At 42.7% G+C, this 14,449-nt stretch overlaps 1 protein-coding gene across 1 annotated transcript in view; it reads left to right on the plus strand.

Moving 5' to 3' along the window:
- The window catches only part of LOC126298453 (organic cation transporter protein), a 685,520-nt gene that overhangs the window by 414,381 nt on the left and 256,690 nt on the right, over nucleotides 1-14,449 (plus strand). Inside the window, exon 2 of the mRNA XM_049989783.1 lies at nucleotides 12,721-12,832. Coding sequence (XP_049845740.1) covers nucleotides 12,721-12,832 — 112 coding nt within the window. The remainder of the gene's footprint in view (nucleotides 1-12,720; nucleotides 12,833-14,449) is intronic.

The following is a 14,449-nucleotide window of genomic DNA, read 5'->3' on the forward strand; positions in this document are numbered from 1 at the left end:
GTTCTTAGTCATGTTCTTGTGAGCCTCACAAGTTCTTCGGTAAGCAAGTCCGCGATGCTGTAAACGGGAATTGTGTCACAAGCCTCGTATTAAGTCTGTAGCTCTGCTTGCACCAGTGACCTTCTTTACGAGATTTCGTAACGTAACGTGTCTCATTCAACTTGAGGATAATGGCCGTACTCCATCTTCCCGTTTCTGACTCCCTTATCTGCCGCTCGATTCTGCTCTTCGAGAGATGACCTCGTATTCTGGCAAAGGTAGCGCGGCTGTTTTAATGGGTGAAACCGAATAAAAAATATTTTTATAGTCGAAAATACATATTTTATACCATTCATCAAGGTTATTTATCTGTCAAATTCTGTATCTGTGTACAGTTGATCTTTGAAAGTTAACATATCTAAAGACTATAGAAACAAACGTCATTTCACCAATAACACTGGGCAACAAAACAATAATTTTTGAATGTTTCGAACACTTCAGAGGCAATTCCTACTAATTTTGGGTTGAGAAAAACAAATATGACAATGAAAAATTTTTATTGGCTCTAGTTTCTATGATATACATAAGGTGGAAGTATTACATATGAACGGATTGAGAGAAAAGGTTACATTTTAATTACATACATCCTAACAACAATGAAAATGCATTTCATTTTTTTAAACTGGTAATTACATGCTAAGAGTTCTAAATTGCTGGAAAAATACTTCGCAGATGGTCGTGTCTGAAGAGAATCATGTGGTGGCCTATTGACTTCGTCGTCTTTTAGCTTGCCTCTTGTAATGGAGTTTCACAGAATCCCAACACAAAGACCAACAGTAATCCGCAAGCATTACTTCATTCCAACGGCCCTGATATCTTTGTTCGATAACAGAAATGTCCTGATGGAATCTCTCACCATGTTCATCACTAACAGCTCCACAACTAGGAGGGAAAAGTCTAGGTGGGAGTGGAGAAAATGGATCTTAAGGGACATGTTGCATCCAAGGTTACGGTATTATTGCAGGAGCACTGTCACCAAATGCTTGTAGTTGTCATCTCTTTTGTTGCCTAAAAATCCATGAACAACACCCTTGAAGGCTTATCAAGCTTCCTTTCCTTTACCCTCCAAAACTTGGTCAAATGCATAATCCTTTACAAGTTCTCTTATTTGTGGCCCAACAAAAATGCCTTCCTTAACTTTTGCATCACTTAATTTCGAAAATTTCTCTCATATGTACTTCTCGGTTCATAGCTTTGACACACTTTTTCATCAAACCCAGCTTTATATGCAGGGGTGGAAGAAGAACGTCTTTTGGGTCCACAAGAGGCTTGGCAACGACATTTTTCTCGCGAGGGTGAAGATTTCTTGCAGACCAGTCTTCTTTAATATAATGCAGTTTCCTATATCTACTGTCCCACATACATAAGAAGCAGCAATGCTTTGTGTAACCCAGTTGCATTCCTAAGAATATGGCAATGGCTATTAGATCACCACAGATTTTCCATTTGTGTTCATGATATTTAATTGAGTCCAAGAGAGCTGTCGTATTTGCATATGTCTCCTTCATGTGAACAGCATGACCAACAGGAATAGATGGAAGAAGGTTCCCGTTGTGAAGTAACACAGCTTTCAAACAAAGCTTGGAGGAGTCTATTAATAGCCTCCATTTAGTTGGATCATGGTTCATATTCAAAGATTTCATCAAGCCATTAATGTCGCAGCAAACAACAAGATTATTTTTCTTCTCAAAAAGGGAAGCAGTTCCATGTGACGTTTTCTGCAATGTGAGATTCCATTCCATTGCTGTAGTCGAGACCCAAGATTTTCTGCATTCTCTTTTGACAGACCAAGGTCTCTAATGAGATCACTCAATTCCGCTTGGCTCAGTCTGTGCGGTTTATCATATTTTCCCTCAAAATCAGGGTCATGGGATGTGGAAAGCTTGTTTGGTTCTTCTTGTTCCACCTGTCATCATTTTCTACTTCAAACACACAATTTTCGGGTGGAGTAGGAACTGGTAAACTATCCGAATGTGGAATGGGTCGAATAGCAGATGGAAGATTCGGGTACTGAACTGTTCTTCTTTTCTTCATAAACAATCCTGCCTTTATGGGTGAAGTCAGGTAGAAATAGCAGTCATCTGTACGGTTTGTAGGCTCCCCCCCCCCCCCCCCAACTCATAGGCATAGCGAAAGCCATAGATCGTTTCTTCTTTTTCAGCCATTCTCGTAGTGTAACTGAACATGCGTTGCAAAATGTATGTGGATCCCAAGACTTATCCTGGTCCCCTACTTTCATACCGAAATAATACTGATAGGCAGTCTTTACAAAAGGCGTCAGATTGCGTTTGTGTGAGGATAATGTTATTTCACCTCAAATATAACAAAAGTTATTCACCATATTTACACATTTTCGTGGCATTTTTACAAATTTTACACTAAAAAAGCACTCGCGAACCAGAAATTTTGCATTAATTTGAGTAGAAACTACATGTAATTCACAGTCACAGCAACAATATCTATGTTTATGATTTATAAACAGCTGAAGAGCATTTTTGTTTTCTTATTTGACTGGTGTGCCATCTCCCCAAAAAAAAATTCCCCCAAATTTAAAATCTTCACTCTAAAAAATGAAATGTCACTTTATCTTTTAAAAAAGACCTAATCTGTCATTTTTATGGTGATTTTTGAATTCAGAAGATGAAAATACATGTAAATTTACTATTTTTGAACCAGAAGCATTTTCATTGCTGCCCGGTGTAATACGCGTAACAGAGAGGTATGAGCAGCAAATTCCTAAGAGTCATAAACGAGGTATTATTTGGTAAAAAGTTAAACATTTAATTGAAACTTTATATGTTAACACATACTGTACTTACATAGTCATATTTCTTAAAATAAAATTGCTGTATTGCACGTTCTTCCTTTATTCGTCACAAAGAATGTGTGGTTCCAATGAAATGATTATAATACAGCGAAATGGGGCACCTTGTGGCGAAGATCTTGATAATGGTATAACTGTGGTTTTTGGTATTGGGCTAATGAATCAGAAAACTAGCTCGGTCAGGATGTGGTGCAAATACAGATACTCTGCTACACTGGCACTGGTTTACTCTATGGCAGAGTACTGTGCCCCAGTATGGAGAAACGGTACAGATAGACGCAATTTGATGTGAAGGTAAATCATGATGTGAGGATAATAAGTGGCACTATTAAATCAACACTGCTTCCATGTGTTATGTAATACTGCACCACCATCAATTAGACGAAAAACAGCAGTTGTAACAGAGTTCCAAAAATAGTGCAAATGGCTCTGAGCACTATGGGACTTAATTTCTGAGGTCATCAGTCCCCTAGAACTTAGAACTACTTAAACCTAACTAACCTAAGGACATCACACACATCCATGCCCAAGGCAAGATTCGAACCTGCGACCGTAGAGGTGGCGCGGTTCCAGACCGTAGCGCCTAGAACCGTTCGGCCCCTCCGGCCAGCAGAGTTCCAAAAGCGTGTCTATATAACCAGCCACAGGATATAGCGGCCAATTGACTTAAGTCCAGAAAATCACACAGAACCTAAGATGCCTCTCTTATACATGATGTGTGTCAAGGATGGAGGGATCTTTGGTAGGCGTTTCCACCAGCAAATTTTTGCCTCATTGCCGATCCAAAGAAAAGGGCAAAAATGGATTTGATCTTTCCAAGAATCTGTGGACAGCTCTGAACCGATTCCGTACAGGGCACGGAAGGTGTGGTGCCTGTTTGTACGGAAAAGATTCCCCTACGTGCAACTGTGGGATTTCTGTGCAAACTACCAACGCCTGACTGAATAATGCGTAATACCAAACTTTTCTGGTGGACTCAGTGAAATATATTTGATGATGGACACGTTAAGAAACCTAGGTATTAAGTTTTATTTTTTTTACTGTTTGTTTTTTATGTTGTGTTTGCTTTCATACTATGTATTTTATATCCTTTATATACGAGGTAAAGTGACCATGTAAGCTATACGAATAATACTAATAATAATAATAACACCACATAACAAACCTGACATCACACTCACCAATAAAAAGATGAAATTAACACAGCTTATTGAAATATCCATACCCAATACAACAAACATACAGAAGGAAATAAGAGAAAAAATTGAAAAATACATCCAACCGGCTGAGGAAGTCAAGGACATGTGGCATCAGGATAAAGTTGACATTATACCAATTATGCTATCAACTACAGTAGTGTTACCGCACAATATCCACCAGTACATCAACGCAATACAGCTACATCCAAACGTATATATACAACTACAGAAAACTGTAATTATTGATACATGTTCATTTACCCGAAAGTTCCTACATGCAATGTAACATATACCGTACAGTTAAAAGGAAGTCACGCAAATCAAGGTCCGCGTCGCTTTCCATTTTTGACCAGACATAACGTCTGAGAAAAGAAAGATTAATAATAATAATGCAGTGCGGATACACCGAGTCAACATATTGCTCTTATCTATATTTTTCCAATAAGCCGCCTTGTAATTATTTCATCTAAACTCTGTATTTACACTTCGATGAGGAAGAATGGATGAACGTACGACAACACAGCAACTATTTTGGAAATAATAACTCTGTAACTACTGAAAGTACAGACAATGATGAGCCTAAACTTTATGATCACCCGTTTACTAGCGTCTTAGTCGAAAATTGGAGCACAATATAGCATCGATTCTTCGTGGCACGGATTAGACGAGTAATTCGTAGATTTCAGGCGGTATATGGCAGTATGTGTCCATGCACAAATCACGCAATGCCGTTAAGTCATGGGCTGATGCTTTGTGGCCAACTAGCGTCCGATAGTGTCCCAGATCAACCTGGTTTAGGTCAGGCAAGTTTTCTGGCCAAGGCATCAACATGAGTTCACTTTCATGTTCCTCAGACCACTGTAGCACGGTTCTGGGCTCACCACATCGGCATTTAAGCTACTGGAAGATACCATTGCTGGCTTGAAAGACATAAGGTTCGAAGGGTATCGGTGGTCCGCAAAATGCTGAAATAGTCGCACATCCCGTGAAACACCAAGTGGATGTCCTCAATGATGCAATAACTGCCCCCAGTCGGCCTACGTCCGTGACACGGTGCATGTCTTGAGTAGCCTTTCGCCTTGAGATCGTCAGATATTCCACAGATCGCCACTTTCTCCTGCTGTACAGAGTGGCTTTGTAAGTGTTGCATGTGTTAACGCAAATTGTTTCAACTAAATGTATACTTCCAGAATGAGATTTTCACACTGCAGCGGAGTGTGCGCGGATATGAAACTTCCTGTCGGATTAAAACTGTGTACTGGACTGAGAGTCGAACTTGGGACCTTTGCCTTTCACGGGCAAGTGCTGTGCCATCTGGGCTACCCAAGCACGCTCACGACCCGTCCTCACAGCTTCAATAGTGCCACTACCTCGTCTCATAACTTCCAAACTTCACAGAAGCTCTTCTGCGAACCTTGCAGAGCTAGCCATGTCTCCGCAATATACACTCCTGGAAATGGAAAAAAGAACACATTGACACCGGTGTGTCAGACCCACCATACTTGCTCCGGACACTGCGAGAGGGCTGTACAAGCAATGATCACACGCACGGCACAGCGGACACACCGGAACCGCGGTGTTGTCCGTCGAATGGCGCTAGCTGCGCAGCATTTGTGCACCGCCGCCGTCAGTGTCAGCCAGTTTGCCGTGGCATACGGAGCTCCATCGCAGTCTTTAACACTGGTAGCATGCCGCGACAGCGTGGACGTGAACCGTATGTGCAGTTGACGGACTTTGAGCGAGGGCGTATAGTGGGCATTCGGGAGGCCGGGTGGACGTACCGCCGAATTGCTCAACACGTGGGGCGTGAGGTCTCCACAGTACATCGATGTTGTCGCCAGTGGTCGGCGGAAGGTGCACGTGCCCGTCGACCTGGGACCGGACCGCAGCGACGCACGGATGCATGCCAAGACCGTAGGATCCTTCGCAGTGCCGTAGGGGACCGCACCGCCACTTCCCAGCAAATTAGGGACACTGTTGCTCCTGGGGTATCGGCGAGGACCATTCGCAACCGTCTCCATGAAGCTGGGCTACGGTCCCGCACACCGTTAGGCCGTCTTCCGCTCACACCCCAACATCGTGCAGCCCGCCTCCAATGGTGTCGCGACAGGCGTGAATGGAGGGACGAATGGAGACGTGTCGTCTTCAGCGATGAGAGTCGCTTCTGCCTTGGTGCCAATGATGGTCGTATTCGTGTTTGGCGCCGTGCAGGTGAGCGCCACAATCAGGACTGCATACGACCGAGGCACACAGGGCCAACACCCGGCATCATGGTGTGGGGAGCGATCTCCTACACTGGCCGTACACCTCTGGTGATCGTCGAGGGGACACTGAATAGTGCACGGTACATCCAAACCGTCATCGAACCCATCGTTCTACCATTCCTAGACCGGCAAGGGAACTTGCTGTTCCAACAGGACAATGCACGTCCGAATGAATCCCGTGCCACCCAACGTGCTCTAGAAGGTGTAAGTCAACTACCCTGGCCAGCAAGATCTCCGGATCTGTCCCCCATTGAGCATGTTTGGGACTGGATGAAGCGTCGTCTCACGCGGTCTGCACGTCCAGCACGAACGCTGGTCCAACTGAGGCAACAGGTGTAAATGGCATGGCAAGCCGTTCCACAGGACTACATCCAGCATCTCTACGATCGTCTCCATGGGAGAATAGCAGCCTGCATTGCTGCGAAAGGTGGATATACACTGTACTAGTGCCGACATTGTGCGTGCTCTGTTGCCTGTGTCTATGTGCCTGTGGTTCTGTCAGTGTGATCATGTGATATATCTGACCCCAGGAATGTGTCAATAAAGTTTTCCCTTCCTGGGACAATGAATTCACGGTGTTCTTATTCCAATTTCCAGGAGTGTACTTTCTTCCAGGAGTGATAGTTCTGCAAGGTTCGCAGAGGAGCTTCTGTGAAGTTTGGAAGGTAAGAGACGAGGTACTGTCAGAACTGAAGCTGTGAGGACGGGTCATGAGTCGTGCTTGGGTAGTTCAGATGGCAGAGTACTTGTCAGCGAAAGGCAAATGTCCCGAGTCCGAGTCTCGTTCCGGCACAAACTTTTAATCTACTATGAAGGTTCAGATGTATAGCTTTCTGCCAAACACTACCTCATCTTATGAATCTGCTGGTTATAATTGTCTGTTACATGTTGGTGTTTCTTCAACGACGTCTGATTCTGTGGTCTTCAGCTTAATTAACTTTCAGACATCGATTGTACATAAATGCAAAGTTTTACAGATAAACGACATTGAGGTGTGGCAGAATAGACGTATTACCGGATTTTAAAATATTTTTATTTGCAGTTGTTTCAAAGAAAAGGCCTTTTTTGCATGCTACACATCGAAATTTTTATTTTTATTTATGCACCCAGACGCGTTTCGCCTTTTTTACAAGGTATCTTCAGTGGGTGTCCTGAAATATTACATGATTTGTCCATTTTTACACATAGGTTATGGTTTCACATCTAGGTTATAGATTTAAAAACTGTTCCTTAACGTTTTTTATGAAATGGTAAGGTATTTACAGGTAACTTCTAATTCATTGCATCTAAGCAGATTGCTTTTTCTCATCTGGCAACCAGGTGGACATCTTACAGTTAACTTTCAGTTCACTGTTTACGTTACATATCACTGTAACTGCCATCTTTTTGATACAGAGTTTCATTTGTTTTTCTAAGTGTAAGTACCTTCCCACTTGATAAAAAAAAACGTTGAGGAACTGTTTTTAAGTCTATAACCTATATGTGAAACCATAAACTACGTGTAAAAATGGACAAATCATGTAATATTTCAGGACATCCACTGAAGATGCCTTGTAAAAAAGGCGAAACGCGTCTGGGTGCATAAATAAAAATAAAAAATTCGATGTGCAGCATGCAAAACAGGCATTTTATTTGAAAGAACTGGAATTTATGTACAGCTGCTGGGAAAATGGCCACCGCAAGAAGCCGGTGCTGGTACGTAGCCTACCGCCGGCCGCGGTGGTCTAGCGGTTCTAGGCGCTTCAGTCCGGAACCGCGCGACTGCTACGGTCGCAGGTTCGAATCCTGCCTCGGGCATGGATGTGTGTGATATCCTTAGGTTAGTTAGGTTTAAGTAGTTCTAAGTTCTAGGGGACTGATGACCTCAGAAGTTAAGTCCCACAGTGCTCAGAGCCATTTGAACCAATTATCCAGATAAGATTAAGCAGGTAGTAAAGGAAATATATTATGCAACTTCAGTTTACTTTAAATCAACGTTATTCCCACCAGTCATTACTCCTCCTTCCACTTGATGTCTTGTGATGGAAATACCTGCACACTATTGTACAAAAATGCAGAGTCATCATCAACCACATGTTTTCCATCTGCAGAATTCTGTAGTGAAATTTTGTTAATTGTTTGAAACATGTTTTTCTCTGAAGGCTTTCCACTAACCCACCACCAGTTCTACTTTGCATCTGTGTACTTTTAGTATAAAATTTTATGTAACATGTATGTGCAAGATCTTCTGTTCTGCGTGCAGCAAAACTAATTTTTCCGCTATTATTTTCTATTCTTTCTCTTCCTTATTCTTTTTCTTTCGTTGTTTACTCTAAGTTTTTACTTTCTGCTCACTGTTACCTAAGTCTACAGCAGCACTGATGAAGTTGAACAAAAATCGTTCACATTTAGTGACTTTATTTTTTTTCTCTACTGCCATCAAGCTATTACGCATCTTGCGCGAAAGCATCGCAGTAACTGTTACATTATAAACTACTTTCTTAACTAGACTGCTACTAGACCACAAGCATTTTATGCACACACATCATGTCACAGTCGTTTTTATGAGCCTTCTTAGAGTTTTGTTTGCCTTCTTCTCACATTCTCACGTACGTACTTGTTATCACTTGGATAGTTTCTTGTACCGTCATACGTAGCGTGTGTTTCTTCCACTTCTAATTATTGTCTTAGCGTACAATATTCTTAGCAAGTGTTTCTTTCTAAACAGGGATGTGTGTCATCAACTTAAGGACTTACAAGTGACTTTTAAACATGTTGACAGTACACTTTGCCAGTACCGAGCGAGGTGGCGCAGTGGTTAGACACTGGACTCGCATTCGGGAGGACGACGGTTCAATCCCGCGTCCGGCCATCCTGATTTAGGTTTACCGTGATTTCCCTAAATCGCTCCAGGCAAATGCCGGGATGTTTCCTTTCAAAGGGCACGGCCGACTTCCTTCCCCTTCCTTCCCTAATCCGATGAGACCGATGACCTCACTGTCTGGTCTCCTTCCCCAAACCAACCAACCAACTTTGCCAGTGTTCGAAACTGTAGTCACCGCACTACGGCAAACTTCCCTATACCGCAAATCCCACAAAAATAAGAAAAATGAGTTGATTAGAGTGTAGCGTCTCGCTGGTGCTGTGATAATTGTAGACGAGGCATTAATTCAACTGAACAATGGAAGGGGAGTAAATCGTCCGTAACTTCATTGACAGAAATGCTTCGGTCTTGGCATGGAGTGATTTAGAGAACATACAGGGAACTTGCACTAGGATGACCTGACGGCAATTTCAATCCTCTATCAGTACTACAGTTTCGTAACCTCTCCTCCGCAACGCTTAGTTTATAAATAGAAATATAAGCACACCATGTTTAGCTGTCGAAACTAGTAGTGAATAAGATAGCTGGTAATGACCAATAGGTTACAAAACGTACCTTTTAGATGTTGGATAAAACCACTGATATGACAAGTAAGTATTTCGTTATCTTGTAGACGAATAGTCACGTTATGGGAACAGTATCTCATGAGGACCACAGCTTCGTGTTGAAGCTGTGGTGCCTCTTGCTGCTAGCGATATAGCTTGTTTTGCCCCGTATAACTATCATACGAGGGGCTACCCAAAAAATAGGGGAATAATTCTTTAAAAGCTATATATTTTCAAATTGTTTAGGAAACAACCATATCCCCTTCCAAATACTCTCCACTATACCTAATACATTCGTCCCACCCGTGCTTTCAGTGTTCGAAATATTTTTGAGACATCTATAGAAATGGCTGTCATCTCCTCTCCCTTTTTTCTTGACTTCTTCAATGTCGTCAAATCTGTGTCCTTTCATGCCCCGTTTCATGCTTGGATATAAGAAAAAGTTGCACTGAGCCATGTCATGTGCGTAAGGCAGTGGAACTATGTCATTTTAGCTAAAAATGTCTAACGGAGATGGGTGTGTGTACAGGTGCATTGGCAGCAACTCTTTTCATTCCCAAATCTTCCGTTAAAATTCGCTGAACTGAGCTCCAAGACCTGCCAGTTGATCAGTTGTCTGCAGACGGTCTGTAACTACAAGCTCTCGAGTTTTTTCAATATTTTAGTCGATTCGGGCAGTTGATGGACGTCCAGAACGAGGTTTGTCATCAATCGACATGTCGCCATTTTCAGATCGAGCAAACCAGTCGTACACTACAGTTTTTCCCATAGCATCATCCTCGTCAGCTGTATTCAACATTAAAGCAGTTTCAGCAGCATTTTTTACCGATGGAAATACAAAATTTCAAAGCTGCACGTTGTTCACTTAAACTTGCCATCATAAAAAACGAAACAAGAACAAAACAGCGCTATCAACAAAAAAAAAAAAACCACAGCAGATGAACAGAACAAGCGAAGTCGACAACACAGGAGGCACTGAACGGGCAATGAGTTGCGCTATACACGCCTAGCGGCAGAAAAGCGTACTACACAAGATGCAACCGCGGCAATGTTGCTCGGATTTGCTTTGGGTGCCCCCTCGTAAATGCATCACATCTGACTCAACGTTTTGTCACGCACAAGGACCAAAATCTGCTATTGGCCGAGTTCAAAGGCTGTCCTCTCTGGCCTGTAGAACGCATTACCCAAATCATTGACTTACTACTGATAGCGGTATTTATTTTATGATTATAATATTGTGACTTAGTCTTGTTGTCTTTTTTGTGTCTCTGTAACAATTTGGTACGGACCTGCTGCTACTCGACATATTTTGCTTCCGATGCACAATTCGCCAGCTTTCCATAAAGTGAAAACCTTCAGTCTGCCAACTGCCTGTGACTCGTATACGTTTATTTAGAATGTTTTGCACGCTGAATTGCTGAAGACACAGTTAGAGAATTAGTGCAACACTCATGTGGACTCGAAGGAGAGAAAAGAAAATTCTGTACTCCCGTAACTATTGTATTTCTACAATGATTTATTTAATCTGACGCAGACGTTTTTTAACTGCGTATGTAACTGAAAATGGAACTCTGAAAATTGTTGTTAAATGAAAGCTTTGTCCTAGGAATTTTATCGCTTCAGAGCAATAAATCACCGCTGAAATCTCGGTCTATCAATTGAAACCAAATGGAAATGAGCATATGGTATCGTTGGCCGGGAGGGGAAATTCGGCCACCGAGTGCAAGCCTTATTTCAGTCGACGCCACACTGGGCGACTTCCACTCCAGTGAGGAGGATAAAATGATGATGAAGACAACAGAAGACCGGGAATCGAACCTGGGCCCGCTTGCACGGGTGGCGAACACATTACCACCCAGCTAAGCAGGCGGACAATTGTAATCCAGTTGGAATACCTTCTCAAGGTGAATGTGATTTCACATTTTCAGAGAAGCTGTGCTACATCAGAGCTGAAATGCGTTAATAATAGTACATTTCCAAAAGCGTTCACTCTTCCCTTAAGCGTCGTGATTCTAAGTAGTCAGGGAGTCTGCATTTTTGCCATTGTGGCGCTATGCATGGAGGATGGACTGTTTATTAATTAGCTGTATTTATGAAATGAGATTACGTAATCAAATGATTCGCTCAAAAAGCAATGACTGTGATGTAGGCTCTATTCAACACGTCATCCTTCACACATCTCTACATCTTCCGTACAAATAAATCTTACATATGAAAATTGAGACTGAGGCAATTGCAAGATACCTAAAACGTAATACCTTATATTTTTAAAATCAGTCGCAACAATCCCCGTTACAATTAGTGACAGTCACAATTCAAAATTCGCCGGTGGCCGGACGTAATTCTGTCAATTACAAATTTATCGAGATGTCTTACAATAGTATATTCTGCCAATTGCATATAGTATCTCCACGAAACCTCAGACCGTATTAGTCCCATTTCATTACAGTTCTCTCACTCTTAATACGAAAAATTACAAAGAGTCTATCTTCTCCATTTTTCAGAGATTGCAACGCTCTGTTGCAATAGTGTATGGTATGTTATCTCTGGTTGTGTGCTGTCATGCAGTGTGTCATTATGTAAAGCTACAGGTCTTCACATTTTCAACAAAATTCATATTTTCCGTATACAAAGAATAAAACACGAAATTAAATATAGTAGAAAAAAAGTCACAGAGAACTGGATAGCATTCAACGAATGCCTATCAGAGCTTATTACTTATTATGCTAAGTAATGCGAGAACGAAGTGTGTTGCCGGCCCGGGGTGGCCGAGCGGTTCCAGGCGCTACATTGTGGAACCGCGCGACCGCTACGGTCGCAGGTTCGAATCCTGCCTCGGGCATGGATGTGTGTGATGTCCTTAGGTTAGTTAGGTTTAAGTAGTTCTAAGTTCTAGGAGACTGATGACCTTAGAAGTTAAGTCCCATTGTGCTCAGAGCCATTTTTTTTGAACGAAGTGTGTTAACTTTGTCTCGTTTGCTTCCAGGGGAGTTTGGGCCCTACCAGATGCGCCAGTTCGCACTACACATAATGGCCGCATTCACAGCCGGCATGCACATGCTCTCACTGGTAACCGTCGCCGCAGTACCGGATCACAGGTAAGTCCTTAATACCTGCAAATCTACTCTTGAAATTAAGTCAGTGCACGATTCATTGGTTACACAGATGCAAGGGGATCAGGAGTACTAGGCTAAAATGTAATCTTTCAGCCTGACGACTCACTTGAGTGCGGCAGTATAGAGCCCTTAGATAAGGCTAAGTCTGTAAATGACATAAGCTGTGCGCGTCTTTACGCACTGCCTTGTCGGTACGGATTTGCTCTTATGTCACATATAACAAAACGAATTAACATTTCCAAATACGTTACTATACAATCTGGCGAATCTTAAGAAATATTCCGGAAGTCTACAGTACCCCCGAACGGAAAAATGGGAGGGAGGGGGGTGGCAGAGGGGTAGTGGTGTCATAAGGTACAAGACTCCCATACCCCTCCCCCCCCCCCCCAAAAAAAAAATAATGTAGAAACGTTTATATTCTACAAAGAGGGTGATTCCGTGATGACGACCTAAACTTTCAGGGATTATGTAGAAGGGTAAATATATCAATCTGAGGTAAGGAACCTCATCCGTAAACGATCGAGTCGAAAGCTGTAATCGAAAATCGTTCTGACACTTAGGTGTAGAGGTTGGGATAATAACTCAACTAATACAGTGCAGACGGCGTACTGTACACCGACCTGAGCAGTCCTGGAGTACAATGTCTGTACTGTAGCAGACTATAATCTGTGACTAAAAGCTAACCAAATGGAATTGTACCCTGTGGCAGAACTTCCAGACTTGATTGCCATGTATGGGCAAGCAAATGAAAACAGAAGACAAGCGGAAATGTTGTGCTGGACCAAATATCTGCGTAGAAAACATCCTGCTCGCACCATTTTTACAATACTTTTCCAACGATTAAGGGAAACGGGGCAATTGGTATCACAGTACAAACGGCCGAGGAGGATGTCAAACTATGCGGAGTATCGGCTTAGAAGGTGCAGTGCTTGGTCAAGGGGATGAAGCACCTACAATCAGCACTCGATCACACGCACGTGAAATGAATGTTTCGTAGAGTACAGTGCGGTGAGTATTACACGAAATACTGCTACAACCCTACTATCCACAAAAAGTGCATGATTTGGCTCCTGCTGATTTCCGACAACATGCCGTGTTCAGCCAATGGTTATTACAGACCCTTACAGTCGATCCTTAATATCCTGTATATTTCACGGATGAAGCCTGTTTCACCAGAGACGGAATGCTAAGTGGTCGAAATACGAATTGTGATTGGAAAGTTTTAAGCCCGCATCTCGTGCTCGTGCGGTAGCGTTCTCGCTCCTCACGCCCGGGTTCCCGGGTTCGATTCCCGGCGAGGTCAGGGATTTTCTCTGCCTCGTGATGGCTGGGTGTTGTGTGTTGTCCATAGGTTAGTTAGGTTTAAGTAGTTCTAAGTTCTAGGGGACTGATGACCATAGATGTTAAGTCCCAGAGCCATTTCAACCCTTTTTTTTTTTTTTTTTTTGGTGGAAAGTTTTAAGAATGGATTCACTACTGTTTACTGGTTTGGCAGGCACGTACACAGAGGGAGTGAGTCATTGCCTCGTCCTTGAACGCCCTCTGACAGGAAACTGCGTTTCCTTTCTTCAGTTCGTTGTGGCAGCTGGTTGAGTGCGG

Source organism: Schistocerca gregaria, chromosome X (genome assembly GCF_023897955.1).
Source record: "Schistocerca gregaria isolate iqSchGreg1 chromosome X, iqSchGreg1.2, whole genome shotgun sequence".
NCBI lineage: Eukaryota > Metazoa > Arthropoda > Insecta > Orthoptera > Acrididae > Schistocerca > Schistocerca gregaria.